The sequence below is a fragment of the Onthophagus taurus genome, chromosome 7 (assembly GCF_036711975.1).
Source record: "Onthophagus taurus isolate NC chromosome 7, IU_Otau_3.0, whole genome shotgun sequence".
Lineage (NCBI taxonomy): Eukaryota > Metazoa > Arthropoda > Insecta > Coleoptera > Scarabaeidae > Onthophagus > Onthophagus taurus.
The window spans coordinates 28,938,450-28,963,057 of NC_091972.1; the positions used below are offsets into that span (position 1 = coordinate 28,938,450).

General features: G+C 47.5%; 5 protein-coding genes across 5 annotated transcripts; 3 read left to right on the top strand and 2 right to left on the bottom strand.

Moving 5' to 3' along the window:
• Window positions 1-8,036: 8,036 nt before the first annotated feature.
• Window positions 8,037-8,589, bottom strand: LOC111413882 (histone H2B). Its single transcript, XM_023045011.2, has one exon. The coding sequence runs from the start codon at window positions 8,492-8,494 to the stop codon at window positions 8,123-8,125; it is 372 nt and encodes a 123-aa protein (XP_022900779.2). The 5' UTR covers window positions 8,495-8,589; the 3' UTR covers window positions 8,037-8,122.
• A 177-nt stretch (window positions 8,590-8,766) lies between these two features.
• LOC139430718 (histone H2A-like) lies at window positions 8,767-9,403 on the top strand. Its single transcript, XM_071197936.1, has one exon. It carries the CDS (start codon window positions 8,829-8,831, stop codon window positions 9,201-9,203), a length of 375 nt encoding a protein of 124 aa, XP_071054037.1. The 5' UTR covers window positions 8,767-8,828; the 3' UTR covers window positions 9,204-9,403.
• A 10,830-nt stretch (window positions 9,404-20,233) lies between these two features.
• LOC139430717 (histone H2A-like) lies at window positions 20,234-21,322 on the top strand. The gene has a single exon (XM_071197935.1). The coding sequence runs from the start codon at window positions 20,748-20,750 to the stop codon at window positions 21,120-21,122; it is 375 nt and encodes a 124-aa protein (XP_071054036.1). The 5' UTR covers window positions 20,234-20,747; the 3' UTR covers window positions 21,123-21,322.
• Window positions 21,323-22,091: 769 nt separating this feature from the next.
• LOC139430720 (histone H4) lies at window positions 22,092-23,358 on the bottom strand. The gene has a single exon (XM_071197938.1). The coding sequence runs from the start codon at window positions 23,307-23,309 to the stop codon at window positions 22,998-23,000; it is 312 nt and encodes a 103-aa protein (XP_071054039.1). The 5' UTR covers window positions 23,310-23,358; the 3' UTR covers window positions 22,092-22,997.
• A 156-nt stretch (window positions 23,359-23,514) lies between these two features.
• On the top strand, window positions 23,515-24,197 carry LOC139430545 (histone H3). Its single transcript, XM_071197682.1, has one exon. It carries the CDS (start codon window positions 23,601-23,603, stop codon window positions 24,009-24,011), a length of 411 nt encoding a protein of 136 aa, XP_071053783.1. The 5' UTR covers window positions 23,515-23,600; the 3' UTR covers window positions 24,012-24,197.
• The last annotated feature ends 411 nt before the right edge of the window (window positions 24,198-24,608 follow it).

A 24,608-nucleotide genomic window follows, 5' to 3' on the forward strand; every position in this document is an offset into this window, starting at 1 on the left:
GGTGTTGTAAAATTATCAACTGCTTGCGAAAGAACGGCTCCCATAGCAGTGTCGGAAGCGTCTGTGGTTAAATGTAAAGCAGCACCAGGGCAAGGATGAGCTAAAGCGATCGAATTTGCTAAAGCACTTTTGGCCGAAACAAAAAAATTGGAATTTTCTTGAGACCAAAGTATAAGTTGTGTTTTGGAACGAAGGGAAGTTGCCAAATTATAAAGAGGTCGTAATATCTCTGAAAAATTTGGTACGAACCGGTGAAAGTAGTTTATCATCCCTAAAAATCTTTGAAGTTCCTTTAAATTTGTAGGTTTTGGAAAATCATTAATAGATTTTACTTTCAATTGAGAAGGGCGGATTCCTTCTGAAGAAATTTCATGCGCAAGGAAATCTAAAGAGGAAACTCCAAAAAGACATTTTGATGGTTGGATATTGATACCGTAAGCGGTTAACCTCTCAAAGAGTGTTGATAAGTGAAGTAAATGGTCTTCTTCGTTTTTACTTGCGACAAGGATATCATCTAAATAGACAAAAATGAAATCGAGACCAGAAAGTACTTCGTTCATGAAGCGTTGGAACGTTTGGGCGGCATTTTTGAGGCCAAAGGGCATTCTCAAAAATTCGAATAAGCCAAATGGTGTTGAAATCGCTGTTTTGGGAATATCTTCTTCAGCCACAGGTACCTGATGGTATGCACGTACAAGATCGACTTTAGAAAATATTGTACAACCATGAAGATGCAGATTGAAGTCATGGATATGAGGTAATGGATAGCGATCAGGTATTGTGGCAAGGTTCAATTGACGATAGTCGCCACATGGCCGCCAATCATTCGAATCTTTTTTAGGCACCATGTGCAATGGGGAAGAAACTTGTGAAGAAGATGGCCGACAGATTCCAAGTGATACCATGTGTTCAAATTCTTTTTTAGCGATAGAAAATTTTATGGGGTCTAAACGTCTTGGACGACAAAACGGCAAGTGAGTGTTTGTAATGATTGGATGTTGCGTTGTGTGTTTAATTGGAGATAAAAAATTAGGTGATGAAGTTAATTTTGGGAAAGATTTAACGAGAGAAGTGAATTTAGTTTCGATAGAGAAGAGTTTGGGTATTGGTATAAAAGATTTTTTGATGCTACCTATTGAAGATAATTTGGTAGTATTATCAATTAAACGACGATTTTTGATGTCGACGATAATGTCGAATTTGTTTAAGAAATCAGCGCCAATAATTGGTTTGTTGACATCAGCAATTGTGAAAACATGTGGAAAATTTCTTCTTAATTGCAATGTTAATGTTAATAATTTTTTTCCATAAGTAATTATTGGCGTACCATTTGCAGCCGTTAATGTAGAAATGGTATCTCTCTTATGTTTACGAAAGAATTTATAAGGCAGCACAGAGATGTCTGCTCCTGTATCAATCAGAAAATTTAAATTGGATTGGTTGTCGTAAACATAAAGACGAGAACTGATTTGATTAATTATCGGGTGCGTTCGTCGTTCATTGAATTGTTTTGAATTTATTGAATTGTTGTTCTCTAGCGAAACTTGTTTCAGTTTTTTTGGTTCTGTGAAGATGATGAAAGATTTGTGTCTTTAAAGGAATTATAAAACATACATTCTTTTTCGCAGTTTCGTGCTTTATCGCCATACTTGGAATGATAATAACAGATATGGTTTTGACGTTGCCTGGAAGAACTTCTTGGACGAGGTGATCGATACCTTAACATCTTACAATTATAGCAAAGATTTGTTGCTATGTCAGGTTCGTTAAGTCGAGCAGCAAGAGAGTTAATGCTCGTCTGGATATTTGATTGCCATTGATGAAGTTGTTGTGAGTTTTTATCAATAGAAACTGAAAGGTTATTTATGGCTTGTAATAATTGAGAAGTTGTATGCACATTGGAAGAGGACTCGTCGTTAATTTTGTTGACTTCAATTTTAGGAAAACGAGTCGTTGAAAAAGATAATGAATCCCAGATTTTATCGGCTATGTTAAGCAAATCATTGATCTCATCTTTACCTGAAGACAATAACGCTACAGAGATAGTTTGGGGCAATCTTCTCTGCCAAAGTTTTAGCAATAAATTTGGACTTACGACTTGCGATCCACCGACTGTCGATAACATACTCCTATAGAAATCAGATGGTTTTTGATCTCCCATCTGAGAGCCGGAAAGGAGATCATCAAGACGTTTCTCTTCACTTAGAGAAAGCCTATTGATCAAAGTGTTTTTTAAGTATAAGTATGAATCGATATCCGGTGGAGCATCTACGACGTCGTAAACAATCGAAACTATCTCGGTAGGTAAATGCGTAATTACCAAATTATATTTTGTTTTATCATTAGTTATTCTTGACAGGTTGAATTGCGCTTCAATTTGGTGAAACCATGCAGCAGGATTTGCATTCCAGAAGGGAGGCAATCTAATATTGGTGACAATGTCAACGCTTTGATCACCAGAAGTATTCATGATTGTGGTAGGATACTTATTTAGGTTCAAATAATTATATTGCTGATCAACACTTATTAACCCTTATCAGTAATCGAAATACCTGCAATGTAGGTTTCGTCTCTAAAATCCGGATGTAGACTCGTGGATGGTCGCTGGATAGGTATCACCAAGTAGTTGTGGTTGTGGAAAAATAGCAGGCTCGGTCACTGGTGCGAGGTTGGAGAGAATTGGATGAAGAAAACGACGAAGACAATTGTAATTTACGTCAAATCTTTCACTTCTTTCTCCAAAACGTCGGGTTCTTATTGGTTCTTATAACTTAACGTTGGGTTACTTCTTTTTCGATGTCGGGTTAGTTCTTGTTCGGGGTCACCAATTTGTGGGAAGAGTCACCAATTTGTGGGACAATTTAAAAAGAGATTAAAACCAATTTTCGTTACAACGTGACTTGACTTTTTATTTTGTTATAATAATAATAATAAACAAACTTTTTGTATCACTATGGATTTACAATTTTTGTTTAAAAAAGAACTTATTACTATGATTTATTCATTTATGATTTAATTTATAATTGTGGTGGTTGCCACAAGCACCAAGCAGCTCTTCCGAAGAAGAGGAACCTACCCCGAGAGGAACCTACGATGAACCCGGAGATGCAAACAGCGGAACCTGTCGTCAACAAGATGAACTTGACAAACATCATCAACCCATTGATAGGGGTGGAAGGACAGAGCGATCGCAGCCAACCAACGACACACTCCCTGCAGCCACCTGAAAGCAACCCTATGCGTACACATCAACAACAAGCAAACCACGGCTCTCGTAGATTCAGGGGCAACCGTCAATTTCATTGTTATGGATATCGTTGGTAGCTACCTAAAAGAAAATTATCAAGCAAAACTAGCAGATCCCAACAGCAAACTCGAAATCCTGGACTCGACAACCGTCAGATTTTCAATCGACAACGTTGAATTTACTGAAGAATTTCTGGTGGTCCCGCGACTGTCGCACCCCATCATTCTCGGCGAACCCTGGCTTCTTCGTGAGGGAGTGCTGTTGGATTTCCAGCGAAGATGTCTTTACGCTGGAAGGAAGCAAAGACAAACATTTTTCTGGACAACTTCCCAAGCTATCACCAACAAGATTCCCACGGACCGAATCAATATCAGAAGCGGATTTCCAGAAAAATACAAACAACAGTTAGAAAACACAATAAAGAGATTCGGAAACATCTTTTCCAACAACATCGGGACGACTACAGGATCAACACAACACAAATGAAAACTGATATCTCACTCCAAACCTTTCCAATCACCCCCGTACCACTATCCTACACAGACCAAGGAAATCATTGCCGGGAGGTGGAAAGGATGTTGGAGGAAGGCATCATCGAACCCAGCCAGTCGAATTATTCATCACCGGTGGTAATAGTAAAGAAAAAAGACGGAGCCGCGAGATTTTGCGTGGATTATCGAAAATTAAATTCGCAAACTAAAGATGAATCATCGGCCCTTCCTATCATATCTGAAGCACTGCGAGACCTCAGCAGAGCTACAGTGTTCTCCGTGTTGGATTTGAAATCCGGATATTGGCAGATCCCGATGGCAAAAGGATCCAAGCACCTAACAGCGTTCACCACACCAGACGGGGCAACATACCAGTTTAAGGTGATGCCTTTTGGCCTCAAAAATGCGCCGGCCACCTTCCAGAATTTAATGACGAGGGAAATGCTACCAGGGTATCTCAGGAAGTTTGCATTCGTCTACCTCGACGATGTCATCATATACAGCAACAGCTGGGAAGAACACATACTTCACATACATCTGGTTTTCGAAAGATTGCAAATCCACAATTCGCATCTCTCGCCAGAAAAGTGTCAACTTGGGAAGACGACGATAGAATATCTCGGCCACCGCATCGTCCCTGGTGGTATCGAGCCCTTGACTTGTCACGTGGAAGGAATTAAAAATGCCACACAACCCAAAACAAAAAAACAACTGAGAAGCTTCTTGGGTCTCTGCGGTTGGTTACGAGAATTCATACCTCGATGTGCCGAAATTCTTCAACCCCTAACAGATTTACTCCGCGGCAATAAGCCTTTCAAATGGACCTCCGAAGCCGAAGAAGGATTCCAAAACATTAAGAGGAACTTGGAAAAACCCCTCCACCTCCATCGTCCGAACTTCAAAAAACGATTCGTGTTACAGACAGACGTCAGCGCCAAAGGGATCGCAGCGGTCTTATACCAGGAAGTGGAGAACCAGAGAGAAATTATCGGTTTTGCGAGCGCTCGACTTAATCCGACACAAGAGAAGTACCATGCAAACGAATTGAAGTGCCTGGCTGTAGTCTGGGGCATGAAACATTTCCGACCCTATCTAGAAGATCGGTCTTTCACACTACGAACCGACAGCCGTAGTTTGCTATGGCTGAAAACTCATTCTAACCAAAATACCAAACTCACACGATGGTCCCTATTATTGCAAGAATTCAACTTCGGAATAGAACATGTATCGGGCGAGAAGAACGAATTACCAGATTTCTTGTCAAGAGAACCGGCACAACAAACACTGACTGACAACGACGAGGTATAAACAGAATGTTACCACCTGGAAACAAAACCGTACCAGCTACGCAAGAAGAACAACCTTTCGTCGCCGCCATCGCTGTGGCGGACCTGATTAAAGAAAACCAGAAAAAGAATCATCACGCAAAAGACCTCATCCATGCGTGGAATAATATACATACTAACGGCTCTACGAACTCGACCGAAGAAAAAATCCTAAGGGAATACGTGGTTGCTGACGGCCTGCTTTGGCGAAGAAATGATGACGGCAACAGACTCGTCGTACCCACAGACATGCAGGAGCACGTATTATTCGCGTACCACGATTCACCGAGTGCAGGGCACCCAGGAGCGGAAGAAACTACACGAGCCATAGCACGTCACTGGCTAAACTTGGACGACGATGTTCGTCAACACGTACGCACCTGTTGGGCGTGTGCCTCTTCGGCCACATGAGCCCACAATACCCTGGGAAGTGATTGCGGTGGATCTAATGGGACCATATAATGCTACCACTACTGGTAACCGCCACATACTGGTTATCACAGACTTGTTCAGCCGCTGGGTGGAGGCGTTCCCCATTCAAAGGACGGACACCGCAGACGTCATCCGTGTAATGGACATAGAAGTATTCCCACGATTCGGATACCCCAGGGCTATCCTTTCCGACAACGGCCTACAATTCATATCCATCGAATGGGATGCTGCACTCCGACGGTGGGGATGTCTTCAATGGACTACGCCGATATACCACCCCCAAGCCAACCCGACAAAACGACGAAAACAGGACTTAAAAAAATGCCTACGTCATATACGTAATAATTGGGGCAAACCGCTCTATTCAACATCCGTTCTCGAAGGAATGCCGCAACGAAACAAACACCGGCTCTTATGCTATTGGGTTACGAGCTCCGTAAACCTGGAGAATGGTTCGCCGAAGATACCGCACCCAACCAAGCCCCTAACGGAGAAGATAGAAGACAAGAACGAATAGCCCATATGAACGAGCATAGATACCGGCAACGGTACGCAGGAGAGGTTCCTCCACGAATTCAATTCACACCCGGTGATAAAGTCATGGAACGCAGCCATAAAATACCTCTTAAGCCCTTCTCACCACGTTGGAACGGACCTCACATCATTATCAGTACCGCCGAAACCAACACTTATTGAGTTAGATGGTTCAACACCGCGGAAGCCACCAAGGTCCACGTGAACGATGTTCGTTCGGCACCTCCCACGCCGACAACGAGTCCGACTACCCGGCGCGGCCTCTTGAGGGTAAGCGGTGAACGGTGAACATGACGGGCCTCTTGAGGTACCTGGAATTTCTTCCCTGACCCTCTTCATCGGACCTAAAACAAACGGAAAATATATTACAAAATTTTCACTAATTAATAGTGACATCGGAAGTGGAATTGGGAAGGACAGTCGGACTCCTGGATCGTCAGACGAGAAGCAGCCTTGGCCGTTTGTGGCGAAGGTGTTCAACGTCGTAATCCGTTAATCCCGCTAGGAGGGGATAGGAGGGGATTGGTGTGGTTTTCGAGCCGTGTAAACTCGGTACTGGCCTTGTCACGAATGAACTCCTCGATGGTCACCATCTGGGAATCATTGTGCAGTGTCGCATTACTGACAAACCAAGGTGCATCAAATGCCATCCTTAGGACCTTGTTCTGAACAACTTGGAGTTTTTGCACGTGCGAGTGCGCGGCGTAACCCCAGACTGAAGAAGCGTATGTCATCGCAGGTCTGATAACTGCTTTATAGAGTCGAATCTTCCGGAGAGGATCCAACTTACTTCGGCGATTTATCAGAGCGTGCAGATTGACCAGAGCTACCTTCGCCCGGTTCGCCATGGCCTCGATGTGACTTTTCCAAGTTAGTTTAGAGTCCAGAATGACACCCAAATACCTGGTTTCGGAATGCCAGGGAAGCTCGTTCCCTCGCAGTACCAACGCATCGGGGGGTCTCTGTCTACGCCGAGTAAAGAGTACTGCGGTACTTTTATCAGCGTTGATTTTGACCCGCCACTTTGCGAAGTAGTCTTGCAGCTGATCCGATGCTGTCTGCAGTCTACGAGCGGCGATCTCGGGGGACCAAGATCTGCTGTAGATGCACACATCGTCGGCGTACATCGCTAACTGAGTGCCCTCGCACCGGGGTAGGTCGCTAACAAAGCGCAATTTCAATGCGCGCCTTCCTACCGCCAAGATAGGACGCGATCAATTGAACCAACGCCAGGGGCACGCCCGCTTCTAGCATTTTGAACAAAAGTCCTTCATGCCATACTTTGTCGAACGCCTTGGCAACATCCAAAAGCGCCGCACAAGTGCTTTGCTTTCGATTGAAGCCTTCGGTTATGTATTCGACAAGTCGCAGTACCTGGTGTACGGTCGAATGTTTGGGTCGGAAACCAAACTGTTCATCCTGAATGAGGTTAGGATCTTGAACGGATCTTTGTAGCCTCGTCTGGACGACCCTCTCACATACCTTGCCGAGACAAGAAAGCAAACTGATGGGCTCTTGAGGGTTGTCGGGGGTTGTTGAGGGGATGGTTACCGTCCCTTCGAACACTGGGAAGACCGCGCCGAATGGTTGGACGCACCCCATTGGTTGGAATTCATCAAGCTGGGATAAACAGGAAGGCCGTTCGACTCAGAGGATATTATATTACAAATATCGTTACTACTAATCTTGCGAAAAAATATTCTAAATAAAAAACCCTGTTAAGTGTTGTTGAGAGTTTGACTCCATCACGTGTTTCCTGTCCCTCCCATCTCCGGTAACGAACATCTCTTCAAAAGACGCACGTCTTTACCCGAAAGGTTCTAGTTCTAGTTTAATTAACACCGGCCGTGAAAGTCTTCGTACTTATATTATCAACCTTTATGAGGAGGATATTATCAAACAAATTAACGATCTCGACAACTTATGTACAACTTATGTATATACAACTTACAAGGATCGCACTTACATATATTACCTACTATTAACTTAAAAATATTATAAATTGCGACAATATTCTTTATTCAGATACTAATTTTTGGTTCTGAAAAGAACCGGTCGTAGTTTGGTAGGGAGGGGGATGTTTATATCGCCATTTATTTGGAACTTGTGTACTTAGTAACGGCCTTGGTGCCTTCGCTTACAGCGTGCTTTGCCAATTCTCCAGGTAACAGAAGTCTGACGGCAGTCTGGATTTCTCGACTGGTGATCGTTGATCTTTTGTTGTAATGAGCCAAACGGGATGCTTCAGCGGCTATCCTCTCGAAGATATCGTTCACAAAACTGTTCATTATACTCATAGCTTTGCTCGAAATACCGGTATCGGGATGAACTTGTTTCAATACCTTGTAAATGTAAATAGCGTAGCTTTCCTTTCTCTTGCGTTTCTTCTTCGTATCGGTTTTCGATATATTTTTCTGCGCTTTACCCGCCTTTTTGGCTGCTTTCCCACTAGTTTTCGGTGGCATTGTTGTTGTTCGTTGATTAGTTAATAAAATTTATCGGTGATAAGACTATCGACAGTAACGACAGTACACTACAGTAAGTATGCAGTGTTATAAAAATGGCCTGTTTTTGCCGTTTATAAAGTGGTAGCGTCGTATCAGTAGGTGACGCCTCCCGTTGCTACCGCTTGGCTGACGGCCGCTATTGGTCGAACCGTCGGCGCAGTTGGGTATATATATTTGAAAAACCTGTATTCCGCTCAGCTCTATATTGAAACGTTGTCGACAAAGATATCGTTTACGTTGAAACATTTTGTTGAACATTTCGGCACGCTACCAAGTCAACTAATTGTAAGCCATGTCGGGTCGAGGAAAAGGTGGAAAAGTTAAAGGGAAAGCAAAGTCCAGATCCAGTCGTGCAGGATTACAATTTCCTGTTGGTCGTATTCATCGATTGTTGAGGAAGGGCAATTACGCGGAACGCGTAGGAGCTGGAGCTCCTGTATATTTAGCGGCCGTAATGGAGTATTTGGCAGCCGAAGTTCTCGAGTTGGCCGGTAACGCTGCGAGAGACAACAAAAAGACCCGTATCATCCCTAGACATTTACAACTGGCCATACGTAACGACGAAGAATTGAATAAATTACTATCGGGAGTGACGATTGCTCAAGGAGGTGTACTTCCGAACATTCAAGCTGTTTTGTTACCTAAGAAGACCGAGAAAAAACCTTAATTTAATTACAACTTGGCCACACCATATTAACAAAACGGCCCTTCTCAGGGCCACAAAAAATATAGTCGAATAATGAACTATCGATGTCTGCTGCGGTGGTGTAATTTTGAATGTAACAGTATTGTTAATTCTAAATAACTCTTAAGTGATAAACTTACCGAAAAATAACTTTCGATTTTTAAAGTTTCGATGTGACGTCATCAACAACGCTGACGACGTATTTTCACTACCACGGTTAACACATCTTGCGCGGGCACTTTGCTGCCAAAGTGTTACCGTGTAACGGGCATCAATACCGTGCAAAACGAGTTTAGTCGCGCAAGATGTGTTAACACTGGTCGTATTAATTATTTTTTCCACATCCACGCACACAACACCAATAAGTAAAAATGAAACTTGTTGATATATACTATGACGCATATTTTCGGGTTTTCGACGTACAATGACTAAATCGTCTTTATTTACCAGTCCGATTCGAGCCTTGAAGAGAGCAACATCGCCTGGAGAGAAGTTGAAGAATTCGTCCGACCCGCTGCGTGAGCGAAGGAAGGGGGAAGGTTCATTTTCGACCTCGTCAAAGGCGTAATCCAGAGCAGATAAGTTTCTTTTGAAATTAAGAGCGCCCTTTTTAGGGTTGGGTTTGGTTTTCCAAACCGTTTTGAGGTGGCAGAAATGCCTCTTAAAATGGAGAAGAAAACTTTATCCGCATCGTGTGTAGACTTTCGCTTGTTTGCAAGCGTGGTCGACACACACATTATCGATAAGAACGGGACATTGACACCCGTTCCACCAAGCCGTCCGCCTTCCCCGTTGAAAGCGGCGACTAAATCTGCGCGTAAGGTCAGACCCGCCATCCCCGTGAAGGCGGCAACCAACGCTACCCCCGTTCTTGGCAAGACTGCCTCCCCTGTGGCGGCGGCAGCCAAATCATCAGGCCGCACCGCCTCCCTCGTGAAGGCGGCGACCAAGAAACCAGTTATTGGCAGAACTGCCTCCCCAGCGGAGGCGGCAGCCAAGGCAGGTATATCAGGCCGTACTGCTTCCTTAGAGGATGCGACGACCAGCGCGGCAGGCCGCACCGCCTCCCCTGAGCAGGTGGCGACCAAATGCACACGTAAGGTTAGTACCGCCATCCCCGAGAAGGCGACAACCGAAACAACCCCCGTCCTTGGCAGCACTGCCTCCCCAGTGGAGGCGAAAGCCATAGCACCATCAGGCCGTACTGCTTCCCTCGCGGATGCGACGACCAGCGCGGCAGGGCGCACCGCCTCCCTCGAGGAGGCGGCGACCACCTCCACTCCGAGGTCATTCGCCGAGGCGTTGGCTTCCATCCCGGCGGGTAAAATGGATGTCGACGTGGCAGTCGGTCCATCCAACGGGAAAAGAAAGGCCAGTAGCGACCTGGAGGACGAGTACTCGGAGGCCGTGCGTCCTCGATTGGAACACGTTTCCAAGCGGGTCCCCCCGGTAATCCTTCATGCGAAGGAAAACTGGGATTCCATTTCGGCGGAGATGGCGAGACTTCGGATCGCCTTTTCGAAAGCCAGAGCGGTTCCGCAAGGAATCAAGATTGAGCTCCCCACCGCGGAAGCCTATCGCGCCCTGGTGAAGATGTTGATGGCTGGTAAACACCAGTACCACACATTCTCTCTACCGGAGGAAAAGCCGTTAAAGGTGGTTTTTCGAGGCGTCCCTACCAGTATCGGGGAGGACAGCATTGCTGCCGACCTGAGAAAACAGGGATTCTGGCCCGATACGGTAAAACGTATGCGCCAGGGCTCTGAAAGGAGGCCGATCTCGTTAGTCCTGTGCGTCTTGAAAAAGACCGCGGACGCCAAACGGATCTTTGACCTCAAGACGGTCATGGCTTTAACCATAACTGTCGAGAGCGCCAAGAAGAAGACGGAAGTCGGCCAGTGTCATCGCTGTCAGCGTTACGGCCACTCCCAACGAATGTGCAACGGTGCACCTCGTTGCGTGAAGTGCGCTGGTGACCATCCGACGGCTTCCTGTGCCAAAGCAAAGGATGCGCCCGCCAAGTGCGTCCTTTGCGGTGGTCCTCATACCGCCAACTACAAAGGGTGCCCAAAACACCCGAAGGCGGCGGAAAAGAGGGCACCGGCGGCAGCCCCAAAGGTCAAAGCGACCGTTCTCCCGAAAGCACTTACTCAGGCGCAAAAGGGGGATAAAAAGGCTCCAGTAGTCGCGGCGAAACCCGTGAAAGCGGTTAGTAGTCAGACGAAAAAGCCCAAAGGCAACGCTAACGTCGCCCCCAAAGCGAACGCTCCAGCTACCAAGGTAGTTCGGAAAGAGGTCGCGGCGCCCAAAGCTAAGCTCAACGAGCCGAAGCAAAAGGCGACCGACGACCCCCCGAAGCTGTCGAGGTCGCAGAGGAGGCGTCGCAATAGGAGGCTTCGTAAAAGCGGGTCGATCGCGGTGGCTGAAACACCATTCCCGGTCAATGTTGCGGCACAGGCGGCGGTTGAACCCCCAACCGACCCCCTCGTCAACATACTGGCGATGATGAGCGAGGTCATCCAAATCGACAAATCCGATAGGGACGCACGAGTTAAGTTGTGCGTCCAAATCATGTCCGAGATGATGAAACTCTTATGATGACTCATCGAAGACCGAGAGTACCGCAATCGCTTGAGTTGGCTTATTGGAACGCCAACGGCCTTGTCTGTAAACAGAATGAACTTCGCGAGTTCGCCGAAAGGTACGACCTTGACGCGATACTCATTTGCGAAACCCATCTGCGAGCGGGCGACAGGCCACGGCTGCCCAATTATCGCTTCTATCGAAACGATAGAGTTGGAGCAAGAGGCGGCGGGACAGCCATCTTTGTAAGGACCAGTTTGGATCATTACGAAGATCTGACTCCCCCTCTTCAACATCTCGAAGCTACTACGATTGTGGTACGAACACTATCGGGGTGCGTCCGCTTGGTCGCCGCCTACAATCCGCCGAATCGGCGGTTGTTGGAAGACGATCTAACGGGTGTCTTGGATACGGACAAAGGCGTGGTTATCGCCGGCGACCTAAACGCTAAGCACCCATCGTGGAACAGTCGGATCGCAAACGCGAACGGTAAAATACTGCGGAGTTTTACCGACGAGACGGGCATTGTCACCGATGCCCCCGCCGACCACACGTATTACCCGTCGAACGAAGGACAACGATCTGACGTTTTGGACGTGGTTGTAATTAAAGATGTCCGACTAGTTCATAGAGTTACCACGCTCAACGAACTTAGTTCCGATCATCTCCCTGTGCTGCTGCAGCTAGGAGACGTCCCGGACGTTCGCGTCCCGGTTGAACGTTCCACTGTATCGTGGCCGGCTTTTAGCGACCACTTGCACCACAATATGGGACAAATACGACCGATCCACAACGCTCAGGAACTGGATGAGGCTGTTGAACGACTCACGGTCGCAATCGAGGATTCTCTTCGATACGCGACCAACACGATTCCCGTAAAGGACCATCGATGGGTGCTTCCGGTGCACATCAGGGAACTTATGCGGGAGCGTGATCGCGTCAGGCGGACTTATCAGCGCAATTGGGATCCCGATCTCAAGCGTCGCTATAACCGTCTGCGCGGTGATGTGAGAAGGGAGCTCGCGGAGTTCCGATACGCGTCTTTCGACGCCAAACTCGACGCCCTGAACACCGAAGACGATCACTCCTGTTGGAAGATGGTCAAGGTGCTGAAGGGGAACACGACGCGCATGCCGCCCATTCACGGTGAAACCGGAATGGCTTTCACTCTCGAAGAGAAAGCAGAGGCTCATGCCGATAACTTCGAAAACCAGTGCAGCCCGCTATGCGACGATGACGAAGATGAAGATTTCATCGATCGAGTCGAACGCGTAGTGAGTAGGCGGCTGGCCGTAGAAGATCGTCGGCATATCGAGCACGCTTCTCCGACCGAGGTGAAAGAGGCAATCGCGAGATGTAAGTCGAAGAAGGCATCGGGACCGGACGGGATAGGAAACGCTGCTTTAAAGGCCATGCCTTTAAAAGCGGTCGTTTCGCTGACGGGAATCATCAATGTGTTACGGTGGGTGTTGTTGTTAAACGCAACGGTTGGTTTGAAATGTTTATTTACAATATGTACAAGGGTTATATACAATTATATGCGGATACGATGATGATGGTGGACGGAGAGAGTCGCAAGTAGGCGCCGTGGTTAAGGAGACGTGATCTTCTACTGCTACTAAAGTCGCTAATCGGTTGGAACTGGTTTCTGTTTGCCTTCACCCTTCTTTTAACCCCAAGGGTGGCTGGGGTGAACAAAAGCGTCCAATCGTTGAGCGGCACCGCTGTCCGAACTGCCGGACCAATGGCGTGGGCCGAACGGCGCCCGAGCGGTGGTTTGGGATAACACCCCCTCCCTCAAGGCGCCGGTTCGGGTGGCGCTGGTTGTTGTCGAAGTGGTGGAGGGGCCGGCCGCAGATCGTTCACGTGAACCTTAACGGGTTCCGCCGTCTGGTGCCGTCTGATCCAGTAGGTTGTTGGACCTGCTTCTTCGATGACCATATGGGGTCCAATCCAGCGGGGACCAAACGGAGTTGCGGCTCGTGATCTTTCCATGACGAGCTGCCCCGGTAGGAACCGCCTGGGTGGTGGGTCCTCACCAGCGTAGCGTTGGCGATACCGATGCTCGTTCATGTGGGCCTCCCTGATTCGCCTTCTTCTCTGTTCGGGACGCTCGAGCTCAAGCTGTTGATTCATGCCGGGTGCTTCTACCAACCATTCCCCTGGACGTGGCAACTCATAGCCTAGCAGCAAAGCGGCAGGAGTTTCCTTGGTGGCTGCGTTACGTCTCGAGCGAATGTTAAATAAAGCCCGGTTAATGTGACGATCCCATGTTGTCGGATTTCGTCCTTCCAGCTGAATCCGGATACATTTCTTTATCTCCTGGATTCGCCTCTCCGTTGGGTTGGCTTGGGGATGGTAAATGGGGGTGGTCCAATGCAGACAGCCCCAACGGCGCAAGGCGGAGTCCCAGTCGATGCAGGTGAATTGCGGTCCGTTATCGGACAGGATGGCTCGCGGATACCCGTACCGCGGAAACACCTCGCTCTCCAAGAGGTCGATGACCCTTGCGGCGCCGCTGGTGGTGGCGGGGAAGGCTTCAACCCACCGGCTGAATAGGTCAGTGACAACGAAAACAAACCTGTTGTTGTTTCGAGTTTTTACATAGGGGCCCATGAGATCGACGGCGATCACTTCCCAGGGCTGGGTTGGTGCCCGGGGACGCAATGGGGCCCGTTCCTGCAGAGGGCCTCGTTTAAGGGAAGCGCAAGTCCAGCAACTTCGGACGTGATCTTTCACTTGTACTTCCAGCCCGAGCCACCAATACTTTTTCAGAATGGCTCTTGTGGTTTCTTCAGCTCCAGGATGTCCTGCGAGGGAGGCGTCATGGTAGGCATGCAGAACTTGTGCGTGCATGTCTTGTGGCACAATCAGCCGCTTGCCGTCTGGATGTTGCCTCCATAGTAACCCCTCGTGGGTCGAGTATTGGTCGACTATCCTAGCTTCGCCGGGATTAACAGGACCCGCCTGGTTGATCATGTCCAGGGTCTGAATGAGGTTCTGGGCATGAGGATTCCGGCGTTGACTTTCCTTTACATCATCGGCCAACCCCGGTACTTCTAGGCACGCAATATGGTGGCTTCGTACATCTATGGTACGTTGTTTGGTGGGCAATGGCACGAATATCCGGTCGGTGTCCGGCACACTATGTTCTGTTGTTGATTCGTGAACTGGCTGTCGCGAGAGGAAGTCCGGGAGCTCGTTCTGTGCTCCCGGAACGTGTTCCACAGTAAATTTGAATTCCTGCAAGAGGAGTGCCCATCGAGTTAGTTTGGCGTTTCGACCTTTCATTGTGTCTAGCCATAACAGAGCCTTACTGTCGGTGCGCAAGGTGAATCGACGATCCTCCAAGTAAGGATGGAAATAACGTACCGCCCATACGACCGCCAGGCATTCCTGCTCATTGGCGTGGTACCTTTGTTCGGCAGGAGACAGCTTAGCGCTGGCAAATGCGACTATCTTTCTCCCGGGATCCTGATACAGCACCGCAGCAATACCCTTCCCACTGGCATCTGTTTGCAACACAAATGGTTGATCGAAGTTAGGGCGTCGTAGTTGCAGCGGGCGACTCAGCAGCTGCTTGATCCGACAGAAGGCTTCCTCTGCGTCCGAATTCCATTTGAATTTGTTTTGTCCCCGCAAAAGGTTAGTGAGTGGCGTCAGCACCTCGGCGCAACGGGGTACAAAACCGCGGAGCCAGTTGCACAAGCCTAAGAAAGAACGAAGCTGTTTTTTGTTGGTCGGGCTCGTGGCGCTGCAGAGGGTGTTGATGTGTGTTGGCAGGGGTTCGACCCCGCCTGGCGTAATTCGGTGACCCAGGTAGTCGATGGTTGTCGCGCCCAGATGACATTTTTCCGGCGACAACCGCAACCCGTGCAAGCTAAGCCTTTCGAACACAAGGTGCAGGTGTTTGAGATGATCTTCCCACGAGTCGCTGTAAACTATCACGTCATCCAGGTAAACCAGCGCAAACCTTCGGAGATATCCTGGTAGAACTTCCTGAGTCATCAACTTCTGGAAGGTGGCGGGGGCATTTTTCAGGTCAAAGGGCATAACCCGGAATTGATAAGCGGCCCCGTCCGGCGTTGTAAATGCAGTAAGAGCCCGGGATTCTCGCTCCATTGGGATCTGCCAGTACCCGGACCGTAGGTCGAGGCTTGAGAAAACTGTGGCCTGGCTGACGTCCCGCAGGGTTTCGTGGATGATCGGAAGTGCCGAAGATTCGTCCTTAGTCTGCTGGTTCAATCGACGGTAGTCGATACAAAAACGCTTGGTGCCATCTTTTTTTTTCACTAAGACAATCGGGGAAGAATACGGAGAACGGCTGGCCTCGATCACACCCTCCGCCAACATCCTCTCCACCTCGCGCGCGATGAATTCCTTCTTGGCGGGAGAGCAGCGGTAAGGTGGTAGACGGAAAGGCCGTGCCCCTTCAAGGAGCTCCAGCCTGTGTTCCGTGGTGCCAGATGTGCTTTTGCGTGAGTCGACAAACACATCAGGAAAGGCGCGAAGTACAGTATACAGCGCCTCTTGGTGCTCATCCGGAACTTGGTGGCGGATGGAAGAAACGTCAAATTTGGGCGGAGGCGTTGAAGGGATGTTTCGCCGGAAGTAAACTGTAGCGCGCTTCTCGTTCCCAAAATGGAAACAACCGCGTTGAAAGTCCAGTACCACTTCGTAATCGTGAAACCAGGGATCGCCGAGAACGAATGGGGCGCTCAGACGCGGAACCACCAGGAACTGTTGTTCACATTGAACCCCGTCAATAACGAACTGCACCATGGTCCTCCCGAGGATGGGGAGTAGAGCGTCTGGGTCGGCTTGACTAGCGGAGGAAACACACGCGGGGTCATACGACGGCACAATGTCTGATCGCACGAAATTGTTTGTGGATCCCGAATCGAGGAGCGCCACGTGGCGTCCTCCAGCAGTCGCAATAGTCACCGCGGAACGCGTCGACCGGCCGAGCCTTTCTAGTGTGGAGATTGCGGCCGCTCGAACTGTGCTGGGCGAACGGCCGCTGCTTCGTTTCCCGAAGACTTGGTCTGTTGAAGAGGGCAATCTCTGTTCCAATGGTACCCCGGGCAGTACCAGCAGCGGGGTGGCTCTTTTTTCTTCGATATCCCGGGGTCGGCTGTTGTCGACTTAACCTTTTGTTGGGTCGAGGTAGGTTGCTTAAGCGCACCGGATTTTCTGAGCAGGGCCTCCGTACGAATAGCTTGATGCCGTAATTCTATTATGCTAGTCGGCGTCTTGGTTATATGCAGCTGTATTTGTGGAAGTAGTGAAGCCACCATCATAGCGATGTCGTCGTTGGGTTTGCGGCGGAGGCGTTGCGCTTGCAAGTGTTTCCTCTTAAGGAATACCTGGACGGGTTCGTCCGCACGCTGTTGTCTGCTGAAATACTGGCCATTAATCTGCGCCAGTATCTGCGGGCTGTTAAATCTGTCCAACAAGGCCTGGTGGAACGCTGCGAAGGTCAGCCCCAGATCGTCATATGGCGCCCGAGCGGTGGTTTGGGATAACAAATGCGGCGTTCCGGCTGCGGCATTTCCCTACCAAGTGGAAATGCGCGGACGTCGTCGTGTTACCGAAACCCGGGGCGAACCTAACGTTCCCGCAAAGCTACAGGCCCATCAGTTTGCTTTCTTGTCTCGGCAAGGTATGCGAGAGGATCGTCCAGACGAGGCTACAAAGATCAGTTCAAGATCTTAAGCTCATTCAGGACGAACAGTTTGGTTTCCGACCCAAACATTCGACCGTACACCAGGTACTGCGACTTGTCGAATACATAACCGAAGGCTTCAATCGAAAGCAAAGCACTTGTGCGGCGCTTTTCGATGTTGCCAAGGCGTTCGACAAAGTATGGCATGAAGGACTTTTGTTCAAAATGCTAGAAGCGGGCGTGCCCCTGGCGTTGGTTCAATTGATCGCGTCCTATCTTGGCGGTAGGAAGGCGCGCATCAAATTGAACGGTACGCGTTCGACAGAGCGAATCCTAACTGCTGGCGTCCCTCAGGGGTCGTTGCTATCACCGATACTCTTTTGTATCTTTGTTAGCGACCTACCCCGGTGCGAGGGCACTCAGTTAGCGATGTACGCCGACGATGTATGCATCTACAGCAGATCTTGGTCCCCCGAGATCGCCGCTCGTAGACTGCAGACAGCATCGGATCAGCTGCAAGACTACTTCGCAAAGTGGCGGGTCAAAATCAACGCTGATAAAAGTACCGCAGTACTCTTTACTCGGCGTAGACAGAGACCCCCCGATGCGTTGGTACTGCGAGGGAACGAGCTTCCCTGGCATTCCGAAACCAGGTATTTGGGTGTCATTCTGGACTCTAAACTAACTTGGAAAAGTCACATCGAGGCCATGGCGAACCGGGCGAAGGTAGCTCTGGTCAATCTGTACGCTCTGATAAATCGCCGAAGTAAGTTGGATCCTCTGCGGAAGATTCGACTCTACAAAGCGGTTATCAGACCTGCGATGACATACGCTTCTTCAGTCTGGGGTTACGCCGCGCACTCGCACGTGCAAAAACTCCAAGTGGTTCAGAACAAGGTCCTAAGGATGGCATTCGATGCTCCTTGGTTTGTCAGTAATGCGACACTGCACAATGATTCCCAGATGGTGACCATCGAGGAATTCATTCGGAACAAAGCCAGTACCGAGTTTACGCGGCTCGAAGACCACCCAAATCCCCTCCTAGCGGGATTAACGGATTACGACGTTGAACACCTTCGCCATAAACGGCCAAGGCTGCTTCTCGTCTGACGATCCGGGAACCCGACTGTCCTTTCCAAATCCACTTCCGATATCGCTAATTTAGCGAATATTAACTAATATATTTTCCGTCTGTTTTAGATCCGATGAAGAGGGTTAAGGAAGATTCCAGGAACCTCAAGAGGCCCGTCAAGTTCACCGTTCATTCCGCTCAGCTTGGGATCCCGATCTCAAGCGTCGCTATAACCGTCTGCGCGGTGATGTGAGAAGGGAGCTCGCGGAGTTCCGATACGCGTCTTTCGACGCCAAACTCGACGCCCTGAACACCGAAGACGATCACGCCTGTTGGAAGATGGTCAAGGTGCTGAAGGGGAACACGACGCGCATGCCGCCCATTCACGGTGAAACCGGAATGGCTTTCACTCTCGAAGAGAAAGCAGAAGCTCATGCCGATAACTTCGAAAACCAGTGCAGCCCGCTATGCGACGATGACGAAGATGAAGATTTCATCGATCGAGTCGAACGCGTAGTGAGTAGGCGGCTGGCCGTAGAAGATCGTCGGCATATCGAGCACGCTTCTCCGACCGAGGTGAAAGAGGCAATCGCGAGATGTAAGTCGAAGAAGGCATCGGGACCGGACGGGATAGGAAACGCTGCTTTAAAAGCCATGCCTTTAAAAGCGGTCGTTTCGCTGACGGGAATCATCAATGCGGCGTTCCGGCTGCGGCATTTCCCTACCAAGTGGAAATGCGCGGACGTCGTCGTGTTACCGAAACCCGGGGCGAACCTAACGTTCCCGCAAAGCTACAGGCCCATCAGTTTGCTTTCTTGTCTCGGCAAGGTATGCGAGAGGATCGTCCAGACGAGGCTACAAAGATCAGTTCAAGATCTTAAGCTCATTCAGGACGAACAGTTTGGTTTCCGACCCAAACATTCGACCGTACACCAGGTACTGCGACTTGTCGAATACATAACCGAAGGCTTCAATCGAAAGCAAAGCACTTGTGCGGCGCTTTTCGATGTTGCCAAGGCGTTCGACAAAGTATGGCATGAAGGACTTTTGTTCAAAATGCTAGAAGCGGGCGTGCCCCTGGCGTTGGTTCAATTGATCGCGTCCTATCTTGGCGGTAGGAAGGCGCGCATCAAATTGAACGGTACGCGTTCGACAGAGCGAATCCTAACTGCTGGCGTCCCTCAGGGGTCGTTGCTTTCACCGATACTCTTTTGTATCTTTGTTAGCGACCTACCCCGGTGCGAGGGCACTCAGTTAGCGATGTACGCCGACGATGTGTGCATCTACAGCAGATCTTGGTCCCCCGAGATCGCCGCTCGTAGACTGCAGACAGCATCGGATCAGCTGCAAGACTACTTCGCAAAGTGGCGGGTCAAAATCAACGCTGATAAAAGTACCGCAGTACTCTTTACTCGGCGTAGACAGAGACCCCCCGATGCGTTGGTACTGCGAGGGAACGAGCTTCCCTGGCATTCCGAAACCAGGTATTTGGGTGTCATTCTGGACTCTAAACTAACTTGGAAAAGTCACATCGAGGCCATGGCGAACCGGGCGAAGGTAGCTCTGGTCAATCTGTACGCTCTGATAAATCGCCGAAGTAAGTTGGATCCTCTCCGGAAAATTCGACTCTACAAAGCGGTTATCAGACCTGCGATGACATACGCTTCTTCAGTCTGGGGTTACGTCGCGCACTCGCACGTGCAAAAACTCCAAGTGGTTCAGAACAAGGTCCTAAGGATGGCATTCGATGCTCCTTGGTTTGTCAGTAATGCGACACTGCACAATGATTCCCAGATGGTGACCATCGAGGAATTCATTCGGAACAAAGCCAGTACCGAGTTTACGCGGCTCGAAGACCACCCAAATCCCCTCCTAGCGGGATTAACGGATTACGACGTTGAACACCTTCGCCATAAACGGCCAAGGCTGCTTCTCGTCTGAAGATCCGGGAACCCGACTGTCCTTTCCAAATCCACTTCCGATATCGCTAATTTAGCGAATATTAACTAATATATTTTCCGTCTGTTTTAGATCCGATGAAGAGGGTTAAGGAAGATTCCAGGAACCTCAAGAGGCCCGTCAAGTTCACCGTTCACCGTTCATTCCGCTCAGCTCTGTATTGAAGCGTTGTCGACAACGATATCGTTTACGTTGAAACATTTTGTTGAACATTTCGGCACGCTACCAAGTCAACTAATTGTAAGCCATGTCGGGTCGAGGAAAAGGTGGAAAAGTTAAAGGGAAAGCAAAGTCCAGATCCAGTCGTGCAGGATTACAATTTCCTGTTGGTCGTATTCATCGATTGTTGAGGAAGGGCAATTACGCGGAACGCGTAGGAGCTGGAGCTCCTGTATATTTAGCGGCCGTAATGGAGTATTTGGCAGCCGAAGTTCTCGAGTTGGCCGGTAACGCTGCGAGAGACAACAAAAAGACCCGTATCATCCCTAGACATTTACAACTGGCCATACGTAACGACGAAGAATTGAATAAATTACTATCGGGAGTGACGATTGCTCAAGGAGGTGTACTTCCGAACATTCAAGCTGTTTTGTTACCTAAGAAGACCGAGAAAAAACCTTAATTTAATTACAACTTGGCCACACCATATTAACAAAACGGCCCTTCTCAGGGCCACAAAAAATATAGTCGAATAATGAACTATCGATGTCTGCTGCGGTGGTGTAATTTTGAATGTAACAGTATTGTTAATTCTAAATAACTCTTAAGTGATAAACTTACCGAAAAATAACTTTCGATTTTTAAAGTTTCGATGTGACGTCATCAACAACGCTGACGACGTATTTTCACTACCACGGTTAACACATCTTGCGCGGGCACTTTGCTGCCAAAGTGTTACCGTGTAACGGGCATCAATACCATGCAAAACGAGTTTAGTCGCGCAAGATGTGTTAACACTGGTCGTATTAATTATTTTTTCCACATCCACGCACACAACACCAATAAGTAAAAATGAAACTTGTTGATATATACTATGACGCATATTTTCGGGTTTTCGACGTACAATGACTAAATCGTCTTTATTTACCATCTACCTGCTTGTTCGTGTGGATCTGAATGTTAAAGTTTTTTTTTTCGACGGACCATCCAACCCGACATTTTCAGGTAGATGGTAAATAATGACATTCTAGTCGTTGTGCGTATTTCACCAGAAAATATACGTTGTAACAAAAACAAATTGTTAATTCTGTCGTATTGTTAACGTGTTACGTATAAGAACGAACGAACACCCTACTCATAGATTCTTCGAGTTTTGAATATAACAAACAACATTGTGTTTTTTCATAAGTTATAATAGTTAAGATAAGTTCGTTAAAACTGAACAACCGTACAAATTTGCCCCGTTCCTGTACGCGTACACGACCTATTCACGACTTTCTTTTGCGCATGTTCGTTGGAACGGAACCCTGCCGAGAATTGGCGCTGCAAGCACAGTTTACCATTTTAAACGAAATTCATTTACTTATTTTTTTAACAATAATGAACTAAAAAAACGTAATAGCGGTAATAGTAGAAAAATGAAATAAAGATATGCATGTGTTTACATATTTATTGATTAATTTGTCTATAAAAGTTATCATAAAACATGCATAATATGAAATAAAATTTGTTAAACAAAATACCCGAAACATGTAAAAGAATAGAAAATAGAAAATCCAAATATACGCTTTCATAGTAAACATAACAGATACTAACAGACAGGCTGTACAATTGGAAAAGATCCGGAATTACAACCCCCATAAATTGTAGACCCCCGCTTCTCTGCGGTTAAGGGTACTTAACCATTTCTACCTAAGACGAGACCGAAAACCCTGCATAGTTTAGAAAGTCAGGGACGTACCAATGAATTTCTTTCAGTTCATTACACTTAATTGTATTGGTCAGTAAACTATATAATAATAATATTAATAACAGCGAAAACGTAAGCCTAAAGGCCGAACTTAGTCAGAATCACTATCTGATTCTTCTAAATTATACTTATGCCATGCCCGATTTGTGTGAACCCAAAAGATACCTCTTTATGCCCCTTCTATTGTTAAGGGTCTTTTACAGCCGTATCGTAATTCCGGATCTTGGTGTGGACGACTATACATGAACTTGTCTAACGGTCGTTGGAACATAAATCAGAATAACATAATATTCTGTGGTTGGAACGCTTGACAAAACGTCGCGGACCAGTCCACGGTTCAGTCGGACCGTGGCAGCACCTTTCAACTGAGCAGGATTGCGGCCGTCAATTGGTAGTTTGAAGTGTGGTTGAAACGAACCTAACACATGTACATACACACATACATATGCATGTACGTAATTGTCCGGATTGTATGTGAAAATATTCTTTATCTTTCATAAATATAGTGGTTCTGAAAAGAACCGGGTGGTCATGTTGAATATAGAACAGTCGTCCTCAAAATTAAAATAGGTACATAATTTAAATTTCTTAACCCCCAAAGCCGTAGAGAGTACGACCTTGCCGCTTAAGGGCGTAAACGACGTCCATAGCAGTGACGGTTTTCCTTTTTGCGTGTTCAGTGTACGTGACAGCGTCGCGAATAACGTTCTCAAGGAAAACCTTTAAAACTCCTCGAGTTTCTTCGTAAATTAATCCTGAGATACGCTTTACACCGCCACGACGGGCAAGACGTCTGATGGCTGGTTTGGTGATGCCCTGGATGTTGTCACGGAGTACTTTGCGATGACGTTTGGCGCCTCCTTTCCCAAGACCTTTTCCTCCCTTTCCACGACCAGTCATTTTTCTTTGATAATTCGATTTTCTTTTTATGTAAGTATAACGACAAACTAACAAGCACCGACTAGGGACTACCGTTTCCGGGACTTTTCCCGCCCTTATATAGTGGCGCAATGGACACGCCTACCGATTCTACGACTCGACCAATCCGAAGCAGTCACGAACACGTTATAAAGCAGCCTTCAGCCGAGCGATCTCTCAGTTTACTTTGACAAACTATACCGTTCGATTTACATACATATCTCTCTGATCTTTCTTTATCGTCGTACGTATCCCGTTAAATAATAAAGTAAAATGGCTCGTACGAAACAAACTGCTCGAAAATCTACCGGAGGTAAAGCGCCACGTAAACAACTCGCAACTAAAGCGGCAAGGAAAAGCGCCCCCGCCACTGGTGGTGTCAAGAAACCGCATCGTTACAGACCTGGAACCGTAGCTCTTCGAGAAATTCGTCGTTACCAGAAAAGTACCGAACTTCTGATTAGAAAGTTGCCCTTCCAACGTTTGGTTAGAGAAATTGCCCAAGATTTCAAAACCGACTTGCGATTTCAAAGCAGCGCCGTTATGGCTTTGCAAGAGGCGAGCGAAGCTTACTTGGTCGGACTTTTCGAAGATACGAACTTGTGTGCAATTCATGCAAAACGAGTAACCATCATGCCGAAAGACATTCAGCTTGCTAGGCGCATTCGCGGCGAAAGAGCCTAATTTGCATCATCTACAATCAATCGACCAAACCTTCCCAACACGACCGGTTCTTTTCAGAACCAATCACTTGTTTTATGAAAAAGAATTTTCGTTTTGCTCTCTTAAGTCTGTGAATTTTATGAAAGCAAAAATGATGTTTCAGTATGGACTTCAGATAATGTAAATTTTCTAGTTTCTAAACGTAATAGCGTGTAATATTTTTATGGTGGCCGTTAAATAAGAATTCAACGTGAACTTAAGATGTGATTTAATCAAGAAAAATTAATTTCTTTTTTAATTTATATGAAATAAATTCAAATAAATAATTTAAACTTAATTTGCTTCCATATGCATTCAAATATTAATGATCACAACGAAGGTTGTAATGTTAGATATGTACATATCTGATTCGCAATTCGATTACAGTAGTACAGTTGGAAACCGACGAATTCCGAACCGAATTATCCCATAAGAATTAATGGAAAATGAAGTACATCGGAAATAGCTGACGGCAGTAGTTTCCTCTACGCAGAGTTTAAAGTTCTTCTCATGAACTCGGCCCAAGCCTTATTCTTCAGTAGAACAGCTTGATTATAGTAGCTTTTCCAGAAATCCTTT

Coding starts and splice junctions, on each gene's coding strand:
- LOC111413882 (XM_023045011.2), bottom strand. CDS start 8,494: ATGCCACCGAAAACTAGTGGGAAAGCAGCCAAAAAGGCGGGTAAAGCG.
- LOC139430718 (XM_071197936.1), top strand. CDS start 8,829: ATGTCGGGTCGAGGAAAAGGTGGAAAAGTTAAAGGGAAAGCAAAGTCC.
- LOC139430717 (XM_071197935.1), top strand. CDS start 20,748: ATGTCGGGTCGAGGAAAAGGTGGAAAAGTTAAAGGGAAAGCAAAGTCC.
- LOC139430720 (XM_071197938.1), bottom strand. CDS start 23,309: ATGACTGGTCGTGGAAAGGGAGGAAAAGGTCTTGGGAAAGGAGGCGCC.
- LOC139430545 (XM_071197682.1), top strand. CDS start 23,601: ATGGCTCGTACGAAACAAACTGCTCGAAAATCTACCGGAGGTAAAGCG.